This window comes from Pseudopipra pipra, chromosome 1 (genome assembly GCF_036250125.1).
Source record: "Pseudopipra pipra isolate bDixPip1 chromosome 1, bDixPip1.hap1, whole genome shotgun sequence".
Lineage (NCBI taxonomy): Eukaryota > Metazoa > Chordata > Aves > Passeriformes > Pipridae > Pseudopipra > Pseudopipra pipra.
The window spans coordinates 119,315,050-119,328,334 of NC_087549.1; the positions used below are offsets into that span (position 1 = coordinate 119,315,050).

General features: G+C 35.0%; 1 protein-coding gene across 4 annotated transcripts in view; it reads left to right on the forward strand.

Annotated features, from left to right (window-relative positions):
- The window catches only part of TBC1D5 (TBC1 domain family member 5), a 319,471-nt gene that overhangs the window by 228,333 nt on the left and 77,853 nt on the right, over window positions 1-13,285 (forward strand). For all 4 annotated transcript variants that reach the window (XM_064673504.1, XM_064673496.1, XM_064673525.1 and 1 more), the window contains one exon: window positions 10,942-11,084. In XM_064673504.1, coding sequence (XP_064529574.1) covers window positions 10,942-11,084 — 143 coding nt within the window. The remainder of the gene's footprint in view (window positions 1-10,941; window positions 11,085-13,285) is intronic.

Here is a 13,285-nt window from a genome sequence, read left to right on the forward strand (position 1 = left end):
CTTTGGAGTGGAGATCCCCAAAGAGATTTTGAAATACTATATACTTAATTATAAGGAGTTTTGTAGAAATAAACCCCAGTTCAGGTGGTAAGTAGAAATTCTGTCGATTTTGAGTTTATTTCTGTTTAATTTTGACTCTCAAGGGGAAAGCATCTAGTGGGTTTTTGCTTCTATTTTGGTGTCCTGTTATCTCTACACGTTTTTCTTACTAGTTCATTGACAAGGTTTTTATTTATCTGTGGTAGTCTAGTTTTTACCTGTGTTCCTATTCAACATAATTAGCAGGAATTTTCCAAATACTAAAATAAGGCTTCTGCAAAAGGTATGTATAGTAAGAATTTGTTGGTGTTAATAAAGCATTCGTTACTGGTGCCTGTTCCATTCTGAGCATGACTGCCAAATAACAAGATTTTTATTTTCTTCATATCAAAGTATGACAATTTCTTCTGCTTTAAGCCCAACTGAAAGATTATCACTTTGTAAAGGCCATGTCCTTTTACTTCAGATATGTTTGACATACATTCATGCATTTTTATGAGATAAAGGAGGCAATCTGATATTTAATTAGCTTAAAGTTACCGGTTTACTTTATAATTCATATTCTTGGATATATTGCCATCCTTAATTTTACCATGTGTTACGACTCACCCCAGAAAGTGGGGTAACTGAGGTTCTTGTTTATAGATCCCTTGGGGCAGATTAGAGTGAAACAACTCTGAATGACTGGTGGTTTTATATATACATATATGAAGCAGGTTTATTTTAGAACAATTTAGTTGCAAAAGAAAGGAGGTATGTAGCTGTTTTGGTTATTGTCTATAGAAATGCAACAGTATAATAGTATAAAGATACCATGTAAGAAAGTGTATATAAAGAAAAGAAAGAGAAAGAAAGGATAAGAGTAGATGGTAGAGAGAAAACCTGAAGATCCACCTGTGGGTCAAGCATCCATGGGTCTGCTGGTCAAGGTGGTGGTCACAGTCTTGATCCGTCAGGGGTGGGGAAGTCCACAAAACATGGATTTCAATGCATTAATATACATTCAGGTTCAGGTGGAAACACCCAGGAACCTCCCCTGGGGGGGCAGTTTTATACTGTCTGTTGCAACACTGTGGATCATGTGCAGTCATCTGGTGGAAAGCCCCAGAAATTAGTTTGGGGGTGCTTTGGGGGCCTTTGATGGTTTATGACACCTTCTAAGACATGACAACTGCCTCTAGCACCAGTGTAGTTGAGCCCCATCAGAAGAGTTATTTCTCTTCTTCTGCTGCTCATTGCAAATCTTTGATGGTGGTGATTTTCACATAGCAGATAGAAGGAGAAAGAGAGAAGAGGGATGCTACAAATACAATACAAGGCCGATACAGTGCTATTACCAAAATGAAAAGTAACAATTGATGGGATAAATCAGGATTTGAATAGTTAAAATTACATCCCTTAATATTGATGAAGTTCCAAATACAAAAATTACAATGATTACTCATACTTTCAACTGGGCTATCTATGCATACAAAGTTCTCATGCAAAGTACAAAAAATGCTTATACAAAAGGTTCTCATGCAAACACATCCTTCCACCAGGCCCATACTCTGTGCTCCAAGGAATAGAAGTGGCATTTTGCAGTGTTATGTCCACTGATTGGTAACATGTTTGATTCCATAAATGGATCCAGAGAGAGTTACATGGGAGCTGGTAAAAAGCTTTCTTATATTCTATCCATGTCCCCTTTGCAGTCCATGGCTGCCTCTCCTTTTGGTCTAGGAAGCAGGACTCAACAGCTCCCCATGTGACATTTTCTTTTGTCAAGATTATCTAGTTCACTCATTAATATCTCCGAAAAATTTAGCCAAATCATCATAAATCTAAAGCCTTCCGAGGCAGAACTGGGAAGGTTAATACGTGTTCCTTGATTCATATAATTCCAAATATTCATAAATCCTTTTACGAACTCCCAAGCTAAAAAAAAATCAAACTAACAATACATATAATGGTCTGTTTTATAGAATCCTGCTACAAGTCACAATAAAAACACTAACAAATCACAAAAGGTAATAAACTGATAATACAAGCAGTTATGTGGGCAGTTAAAAATTTCTTTGGTTCTACACAGCTTGATCTCATTTGTTAGCAGGTTCCTACAAAACAAAAAGAGTAAATTTGGCCTACTACGGACCAATTATTAATTATATCAGCTAAATTTTCTATCACACCAAAAAACACCCATGATGGAGAAACAGGATTAGAGAGGAGAAGAAGGTTAACGTGGATTGGCAAGGTAGTGGTACATTCACAACAGACATGTTGCCTTGTTGGTTTGAATACAATGTGTAGCAGTTCCATTGCTGGACATAGGCAGATAGCTTCTGAAGAATTAAGTTAAATCTCCTGAAATTTTTAACATGTTTTCCTTAGCATACCAGAAGGAAAGTTCATTTGATATTACATTTCAGTACAGCATAACAGAAGGATGATTCAATTGTAGATTTCAATTTTTTTATGGACAGAAAAGACTTTTTACTTAATTATGATAGGGAACTCTCCAATACAGATTATAAACTTTATATTTTATCAGTACTTATTTGTTTACTTTTGAGCTATCAACAAAATTATATCTCTTCCTTTTATTTTAAAATACATGTCTTTTTGATTAAGTCTTGTCCAAGTGGATCCTACAGAGAAATGTAGTAACACAATATAAGAGTTGACAATATAGAACGATCAAATGATTAAGACTCCTCTTTTAAAGAGAGATTGTACAAAAGGATCGTTGTATCTTTTAAACCTACTGTGTACATCTTGAATCATTGGATAAAGCTATTAGCAAATTTATTTTATCATCTTAAGAACTGTGCTTTAATTGCAACACTGAGAGTTGTTTTTCTAATATAATTTCTCCACTTTAAAACCAAATTTAATCATTGCTGTTTAAAGATGGAAAAGTTGGGGGGTGGAGTTCCTAATTGCTAATAGCTGATATCAGTAGGAACTTCACTAATTTAGAAGTGCCTCTTTTGTTTCAATAGGTTTATTGCAGCAAACAGTGTTTAAAATCATTCACCTGTAATTATTTTTGTTAAAAAAAATAAAATGTTTTTGCTACTCTGCAGTGATTTGCAAAACAAAATGCTCATGCATCATCAGTATTTAGGACTGTAGGTTTTAATTGCACAGAGGCAAAGAGCAGTAAGAATTCAGCAGGTACACCTTCGGGTTCTTATATTTTTCTCTTATGAGTGCAGTTATTGGTCATTTTATTAGAGATTTAGATATGTGTCAGAGATGAAGTCCCATACTCCGTGCACTTTAGGGGTGTTTATCATTGGCTTCAAATGGGTTTTTCCAGTAAAATGTAGCAGTCCCCTCTCTTCATTCTGATTTGTCACCGTAATTTTATCACACTGAACCTTTTTAAATCTGAACATTGCCTGAGCTGTTTAAATTTAGTTGTTTTGAAAAAAAACATAGCAATATCCTTCAGTCTTTTCCCTTTGAATAAAAGCACGGTTTAGCCCAGATAACTTCTAAATTTGTCACAGTATAACAGCTAGACCCTTCATGTTGTAAACTCTGTATTTTGGCCAACACGTAGAAAATGAGTGCCTCAGCTTTGATCTGTGATATTTGTTGTCAAGTTGACTCATCTTTTTAAAAAATCGTGACAAATGTCCAGAATTTCTGTCCTTTAAAAAATTCAGCAATGGCCGAAAGTGTGTTAGCTGTTCTATTATAATCATTCTTTCTGTGGGTAACTACTGGAGTACCACAGTTTTATCCACCCTTCACGCTAACAAATGGTCACTAACTTGGTGTAGTCCGGTAACTGGATGTTGTATTTACTGCAAACACAGGCTAGCAGTGTCAGGGCAATGCTTGTAACAGCTGTTAATTACTAAACCTTTATAAAGTGTTGTGTATGCAAAATACTGAAGTGGAAGTATTTTCATTTGTAATGTTTAAGAGGAATGGAAAAGAAACTGAAGAGTGTAGTTTTCTCCCCCTGCAGAGTCTTTTTAAACTGAGTGCCACATTCAGTGGAGGTCTCTGATCACGTAGAGTGACATCCACAGTATAAATTTCCACATTAAGGTCCAATTTCTCCCATCTGTCCTGCTGAAAAATTAGGAAATCTCTTTCTGTTTTCTCTTCTCAACACATTCAAGTTCCTACCTCTGTTTTTTGAAATTTTTAGTGTTACAGAAAAGCCACTTGCTGATCACTCCTAATGATTTTCTTCGTGTGCCTGGAAATGGTTTACAGGATTAGTTGCTTTATCATCTTTCCAGAGATCAAGGTTAGGCTGGCTGGCTTGTAGTTTCTTGGGTCCTTCTTAACCTTTTTGAGGATAGGAGTGACATTTTTTTTTCATTAAGCGCATTTCTGCAAGTGAGTATGTTAGAATTGGTCTGGCTTAAAACAGCAGTAAGTGCTTTTGCAGAGAAGGGTAAATTATGATAAGAAAAAACAGCTAATTATTAGGAATTTGGTTTTTTAGAACGAAAAACCTTCATTAATAGGAAAATGCTTAGAGTTTTCAAAACACCCAGAGAATTTTTCTTAAATGCAAAACTGAGTAATCAGTGCCAGTAATCTTAAAGAAACCAAATGAAAAAGGAAATCATTTACATAAGAACTAGATGATCATGTCACTTATTAGTAAAAATAAAATTCAAGGTATGTGTTTGATAAAGTAATTACTATAAAAAAGTTTGGGATATGTAGAGTATGAGGAAGTTTCAATAGGGCAAATCAGAATCTTTTTCCCAGGTGGAAAGAAGTCAACAAAATTTATACAGTATTCTTTTTCACCACTTAGCCTAAATTTGACTAGATTTATATTGCTAAATGAGTGTTTATTATCATTATTCTTTAATTTTAAATACTTCTTTTCTGACAGGAAGACTTATGGTAGTTTGAAACACATATAATCCTTGATATAAATGTCTAGTTTCATTTTCATTTGAATTGTTTTCAAGCACCATAATTTTTATCTTTGTGTTAAGACCCCAGTGTCTAAGCTGTGGAACAGAAAGCTTCTGGATATTATCATAATATTTAAAATTGAGGGATTTTTAATATAACTGTGTAAAATTTAAAACTCAATGGACGTGACCACAAACCAAACAGAATTTGAAACAGAAAAAAGAAACCAAGTATCCTCCCAGCAGTAGAGCCATGATTCGTGTACTTGGTGCTATGATCCATCAAATCTTCATGCATCCAGTATGGGAGAAACTGGATGAAGTGAACAACCTTCATGGGAGTCCAGGACAGGACAATCCCACTTAGATCACAGTCACATGGAAGCTTGTATGTCATTCTCTAGCAGAACAGTAGTCCGAATACAACTCTGAAATTACTTTAACAGATAAGGCAGACATACATAAGAAGAATCTTTTTATATACTTGCTATTATCTCTAAGTCTAAGGAGAAGCAGAACGATGTGTTAGATGCTGGCACGCACTTTCTTCCTCCTTATCACACACACTTTTTTACAATCAGCATACGCTGCAGGATACAATGTGGTAGAAATCTATAATATTTAAATGTTTTACAGCCTAAGGAAAATCTGATCATCTTGTCTGCCTTCTCAAATGACAAAGGCCACATAATTTTATCTAATAAATCCAGAATTAACATTTGAATTTATGGTTGAAGTAAACACATCTTCTAGCAAGATGTCTGTTTTCATTCCCTTCACAAGTTAAGTAGATTAAGGCAAAAAATGGAGCATATGCTGTAACAATATCACACTGTACATCATTTATGGGTGGTGTGCATATGAGGGTATGCTGTGTGTAAAATACTCAGTGTTTAGATCGAACACTTAGAAGTCTCTGGAAATCCCTGAAAGTCTGGTGAGCTTCCCACATAACTTCTTGTACCAGCTTTTTTGGCTTTATTGGGATTTCACATGCTTCTTTCTGTTCTGACAAAATATTGGATTTTAATAAGGTTTTATTTATCTTAGAAATGCCATTTTGTTAATTGTTAGACTTAGCTGTTTTGCCTTTCTTCTCATCTGTGATCATTAAGAGTTCCTCATGCACCATAAGCAGTACTGCCCTTCCACAAGAGCCTTGTAGAACAGCAGCTGAAGGAACAAGTTGTGATTATACTTCGGGCATGTTTCCTTCTCTGTCTTGTAGCATTTCAAGGTTTTATTAATCTCTTTAGGATATTCAGTACAAAATCCTGAACTGTATAAAGCCACGGGAGTTTTAATAAGAAAAAGATTTATTAAGAAAGGAGACAGAGCACTGGAGAAATGGACTGTGTAACAAGCTGGAATGTTTCTAAAGCTTATCTTGATTGGTCTCCATGTCATTAAAAGAAAGTGAACTATCTTACACATCCTCTGATTGAGCTTGCCTGTCTTCCCTCTGACTTCCTCTTGCAACTACCAAATCTGGGAGAATTTCTGGAATCAAATGTCTTCTTTTGAGGGTGCTTTTACTCTGTGTTTACAGATCTCTTTGTTCGTAGATCCTGCATTAGCCCTGCCTGCTGCTGGGTACCTTTGCAGGAGGACAGCCACAGTGGTATGCAGCCTTCTTCATCTGCAGCCCACTCGGTGTAGGTTAGAAACACAGATGCCCAAAATAATAGTGCAGGCATCGGGACTGCCCAGAGTAGTTGCTTACTGGCTGTCACTGAACTATTAAAGTTTTCATCTTCTGTATAATTTTAAGATCTTTCGAAAGTATTATACAAATGTCGCTCCTCATCCTTTTTCCATGTCTTATTTTTGAACAAGCAGATCACAGCTCAAGTCTGTCTACCCTTTCTCCTAAATTATTGACCATGACTTTACATAGTAAATTGCACTGGCTACAAATGTTTGCTTGAACATAATTCATGACAGAGTTTAAAGAGACAGAGTTTACATATCATTTTCTCAGTCAGTAAACAACTGATGTTAATTTTGGCATTTCTCAGCTTCCAAGGGCTTAGTTTTGATAAGATGGTGTTCTTTTCAAAACTCACAGTCCATTTAAATAATTTTCTTCTTTAAAAAAAAAAAAAAGGTAGCAAAACTTGCACTGAAAATGAAATTACATCCTGCAAAATCCTACTGACCCTCCATTTCTCTGAAAGACTCCTACTAGTGAGTCTTGCAAGCATTGGAAACCAGAGAAACAGCATCCTCAACTATCACGTCCGCTAAGTGGCACTAGGCATTGCAGGGGATGATACACACATTTGCCATTTCCCACTCAGGAAGGAGGGTGTAGCTGGGATGGACGGGATGGCAGGTGCATTCTTGAGCTGGTGGCAAGAGTTAGGAAGAAACAGAACATGCTTCGTGGAAATCTTCACTCTGCTGTGTTTAGGTCAAATAAGGAATTACCAAATTTGGGCTTTTATTTTTTTTTTTAATATGCACAGCAAAAAGAAAATACCAGAGACCTTGTTGTTTTGATTCTAAACCTTAGTGAAATGCTTGCAGAAAAAAATAAGTTAAACGCTAGCAGAATTTTTTTAGCCTTTTTCTAATGAATAATATCAATGAATGAAAAAAATCAAGCCTTGAGCAGACGCTCGGAGTGGAATTATACTGAAGATTGAGTTTAGCAAATGTATAAATGACTGAAAACAGGCTCTGAACAAGTAGAATTTTTAAGCACCTTGTTGTCAAATTGTAAGTCCTAGATGAAGTCATTTAGAAGTAGCTTCAGACGCATGCTTTCCCTTTTCCTGGTGTTACTGGTGTTTTTCTTATTCTTTCTGATTGCATTGTGTTGGTTTTGCCTCATAAAAACTCCCGAAGTGTTTATTTTGCCTCGTCTGCAACCATTCCTTGGTCTTATTTAATTTTTTTGAAAAGAATTCTCTGCCTTCCAAGAAGATTGAAAAGATAAGCAACTAATATGAAACACATAAGTTTAAATTCTGATGCTCGGAGAATTGTCCTGTAAATCTCAGTAAAGTGGTTGTGGTGTTAGTTAAAACTGGTAAAGCTGGATCATTGCCTTATTTAACGGCTTTACTCGAGAACAGTTTTCTCCTGCTTTCCCTATATTGTAAGGTCATTAATGAATCATTATCTATTGCTAGTAATTACTGATCTCTTGAGAATATTGGTTTAATTATATAGGAATCATAAGTGGAAGATACAATTACATATTCTACAATGTAGGTAGTAGTACCTTGGTGTATTATGCCTTTAAAGAATCTGGGGGTTTTTTTGTGGATTTTAATTGCTAAGTGTGCCTGGTAAAATATGAATTATTGTATTACTGCATGTGATAAAAGGTATACTATTGTGAGCCTCACAGGCTGCAGGTGTAACAGATGTAAGGCAAGATTAACAGGACAGAACAATAATTAAAACACAGACAGCAGTCTCAAAAAAAAAAAAAAGGTTTATCATGTCCAAGGCAGTTATTAAGTGTGTCTTAAATTCTCTTTGCAAATATTTGTAAAAGCAATAAAAATGTGTTAGTTTGAAAGACAGCTTTTCAGTGTGGACATTTAGTTAAGGAATTAAGATCCTTTTTTATGAATATAAAAGCTGAGTGAAGTCCTGCCATATGGCAGCATGGTTCAGAGGCAATAGGGTCCTAGGTTTATACACGCTGTGAGCTAAACGCTGCTGAAAAATATAAGAGAGCAGTTAAGTTAGTATATATGCATTTACAACAGTATGAATTGCCTACTCCCTTTAAGACAGGAAGGTTCAAATAATTAACAGTAATATTATGGTTGCTAAAGAAAGTCCAGTTGTTCTTCAGCAGTCTACATCTGTGAAACGTGATACCTCTGGGGAATGAGATTTAATTTTCCCAGGAGAAAATATAAAAGCAGGAGAAAAAAGGAATGACTTCTGCTTGAGCAGAATAAACCTGCATCTACAAACGATTAACACTGCATAATGAAGTAGTAAAGAAGCAAAAGAGATTTCTAATAAAAGACTAATAACAAATCCCATTACCCCATGGTGTATTTTTTCCCTTGAAATGTATTAGATTCTTAGCAAGGCTTCTGAATGAGACTTGGGTAGTTGCAAGCAAAGTCAGTTCAAATGCTTCAAGCTTAGCTGAAATTTCTTGCCTAACAGTTTGTGTAACTTGAAAGTTGTGTGTTTACAGGTGGGAGGAGTTGTTAATGCAAGTAATAGGCTTCACATGGAGTTTGGGTAATGTTTGTGTCACCATAGGATAATAGTCTCCTGAAGGCAAGGCACTGCGGGGTTACGTGCCACTATGTGGCAAAATCCCTTAGATAGAACAGGCATGGTATTAAATGCACCAGCTAAGCCTTGCTTTTGTGTACTCTGTCTTCTCTTTCTGAGGCCTGAAAATAAGTCCTCATAGGAAAGGGGTTTGATCAGACAGGGAAATACACAGAGTTTGTGATTTGTTGTAGCTGATATTGAGACTTTTATAATTACTGTGCAAACATAAAAAGTTAAAAGGCCTTAGAACATAAATGTTTGATATGAGAATGAGGTGACACTGCCTTTTGAAATCACATATTTTCACTTTTAGAAGGGAACATGTCTTGCAAGGAAAAGATTCTATATAGTGATCTCTAAATCTGTGCTTGGATATTTTTGTGGATTGTACGTATGGTTCCAGTGGCGAGAAGAATAAAAGTTTAGTGAACAAAACCTTGACTTTCAAAACAGTCTCTTTGAATTTCTTTTATGAGAAATTAATCTGGGTTTTTTTACAGATTGTTACTATCTTCAGAGCTTATGCTGAAATGGTGTGTTGGAATTCATTTGTCTAAAAATGAACTTTTGTTACTGGAATCACCGAAAAAAACATACCAGCCACAAAACACAAAACCCCAGATGCCTTAAACCAATAATGAGTTATGGACCAAAAGTGATTAAACATGAATTCTTACGAGTGAAACTAATCTTGAAGAAGAAAAGTTGCCTTTTTAGAAATTTTTGTGAGTTTTAAAGAATGACTTAATTTGCTTAGCAGAAATTTGCAATCAATCTTTTCTTGCCACTGAGTAAACAGATTCCACATGCGTAGCTATTTGCATATCCCAGCTAAAAATGTAATACATTATTTTTAAGTCCATTTCATAATGACTATTTCAGGATTAACGTTACTAACTATTCTTCAGCTCTTTCAAATGTGACCTTAGATAATCCTACCTAAAAAGGTACAAAGCTAGTGGGTCTGTTCTGGAATAGGGAAGGGAGGGAAGAGAAGTACCTTTCCTGAGGTCACCAAGTAAGTCAGCATAAGAACCAGAACTAGAAATGAGAAATCTAGAGAAACAATTTTGTTCTACTACATCTCAAGTTTCCAGATTCAAGCAAATATTGCATTTAATAAGACAGATTTTCACATTTTGTTAGGTATAAAAACAGCACAGAGGTGAACAGGAATTAAGGGTATAGTCTACATGCAGATTATCACTAAATCTGGTAAAGATTTAAATTAGATTTAATGAAAATAGCATCCATAGCATATTTTATGTGGAGTTGCAAACACTGTCATCCGTAACAGGGAGTAAGCCCCTTCACAGTACGTGTGACTTGGTCCATTTTAACTGCTGTTTGGCATCTGCTTCTGAGCTGGCTTTCACTTGGCTGGGCTTTTCAGCACTTCTCATAAACAAACCACTGGCTTCACCCTCCTGTTTTTGCCATTCCATGCTATTCTTGCATAACATTTTCTCCCTTTCATCTTAGATCACTATCACATTAAATGCTCAAAAATCTGGTGTATGGGACTGATATGTCCAAATAATTTTATTAGTCAGTGAGGCTTCTATAGTCTGTAATATATAATTTCTTTGATGTAGGTGCAGTAACATTTCCACAAATACAATTAGTTAAGTGGGTTATCACAGATCTTGATGCTTTGCAAAATTTTCCAGTTAAATGTTTTGGATAGTAGTTGATCCTGGGATATATGTAGTGACTTCATCATACTTGGTAAATGGAGAAATACAACTTTTCCTTTTTTTTTCAGGCGATGGGTAAGGCTCCTGTTTGGACGTGAATTCCCACTTCAGGACCTTCTGGTTGTCTGGGATGCTCTATTTGCTGACAGTATCACCCTGAATTTAGTTGACTACATTTTTGTAGCCATGTTGTTATATATCAGAGATGCCTGTAAGTATCAACTATCTTACAATTTTTTAAAAAGAATGCAAACCTATTCTTTAAAAGAAAAAGAGAACTTAAAAAAAATGCTAAATTTCATTGTGACTTTTTTAACATACTGAAAATCGTTCCAAACACTAGGAGAGGAGCTATTTATTATCAGACACGGCCTGCTGTATTTATGAAACAAATTGTGTCTTGGAGTTAAATGCAGGTTTGTTTTCTGAGTAGTTCTGTGTTTTTATATGGAGTTGCAGGTTTTATGTGCTGTTAAGTGATACAGGTATGTATAGAGCTCCACCTTGCGACCAAGCTGATGAATTGAATAAAGCCTCCCTGTGACCTTAGAAATATTTTTATGCTGTTCCCCTGTGAGAAAGGAGAGAATGCACAAGACAAGGACTCATAATTTTCGGAGATAAATCTTGAAGGAAATGCAAAAATTAGTAACAATTACACAGTATGTTTATTCTATGCAAGAATGGCATCTTTAAAAAATTACAATTTATTTTGTTTTGATTTAGTACACCTGAAATATGTGTGCAGGTGAATTCTTATAGTTTAGTGATGATCAATAAATATATTAAGTTAGGACAAACAAGAAATTATTAGCTTATATAATTGTGAATGGGAGGAGAAAGCTACATAATGATTAATTGAGGTATTTATTTCTGTCCCATTATATTCTGCAAAAAAATCTGTGTGCGACTGACACAACAGAGTATACATTTTTCAATAAGATGCATGGCTGTCATTAAGTATATGAATTCTATAGCATGCTATTCAGAGTTAAGTATATACCATCTGTAAGCTTTAGGTTATAACAAGGTCACATATTTGACACAATTTTGTATTCTAGGACACAGGAAGTTACCAACATCTGTGGTGCCTATTTTAGGGCCCAATCTTGAAAATATAACGTGGTACTTTAAATGTACATGTCGTTCCATTGCCTGCCTTCATGTGTTTTTTAATTACTTTTTAATAAACATGCAGCATATAGAGCTACCTTTCATTCCTCTCAAAGAAGTGGACATTTAATTCTGTTCAGAGGTTTCAAAATTAATACTGCTCTTTCAGGATGATCTGATTCCAGGTCATTATGTTTTGCAATCTAAGTCTTGCTTGTTTATGTGCAGTAAACTGAAGGAATCTTAAAATTTTTGGTAGAGGTGTGTAGTGAATAGGCATGTAAGAATGTGTCTTAACATCAGTATTTTATTTTGCGTCATTATTTGTCTTTAAAAAAAAAAAGCATATTAGAACCGTGCTTGTAAGAACCCCCTCTGTTCTTGGGGAAGGAAAGTTCTAGGTTTGTTTTCTTTTGATTTGTGGTGCTCATGTACAAGTATCAGTATGAGTTAACTAAAATGTGAGCTAAAAATGTGTTCCAGGCATTTGTATGAAATCAGTCTCTCTTTTTTCTCTGAACTCCCTAGGCTTAGTAAATAGAGTAGTAAATAGCATTACAGTGGAGTATATTTGCCAAAATGAGAGGCAGAGTCATCTCATCAGGACAGCTAATACTTCATACACTGACTGTTTCTGTAATAGGTAACTTCGTGTTCTGTAGCTGGACCTAGGTAGTTACTCTAAACATAACAGAATGGTGAAGAAAAACATTGAGTCATAAATACTGTAAAGTTGAATATATTTCCAAAGTCAAGCTCAAACTATAGCTATGTCTACAGTTCTTGATTTGATAAAAGAAAGTTTTTCTCACATATCTGTAATAGGAAAGTTTTCCATTTTTCCTCATTTTTCTATTGCTGATAATATTTGAGCTTTGAACAGAGTTCAAAGTTGTGTTGTAATAATTTTTAACACATTTTCAAATAAAATAAGTTTATAAGAGCTTCTCTTCATTTGATGAAAAGAAACATAAGCTGAAGCTATCCAATGATGATAATCATCTTTAAATAAACCACCAGGAAATTTTTAGTTTAAAAACCTTGAAACAAAAGGAACAATAATAGAGTTTCTAAGATATTATGGTATAAAAGTGTTAAAAATAATCAATTATAGTAATACAGTACTAAAAGCATTTGAAAGTTTAGAAATTATGCAGATTCTTTTATACCAACACATTCAGGGATGGGTGGGAAGTTGCTGTTTTGAGAATTGATGGATATTTTTCTGTGCTCTATTATGATGCTCTCAAAGACATGATTTTAAGAAAGCATTATTTCTGCAATATTTTTCATTTTTAT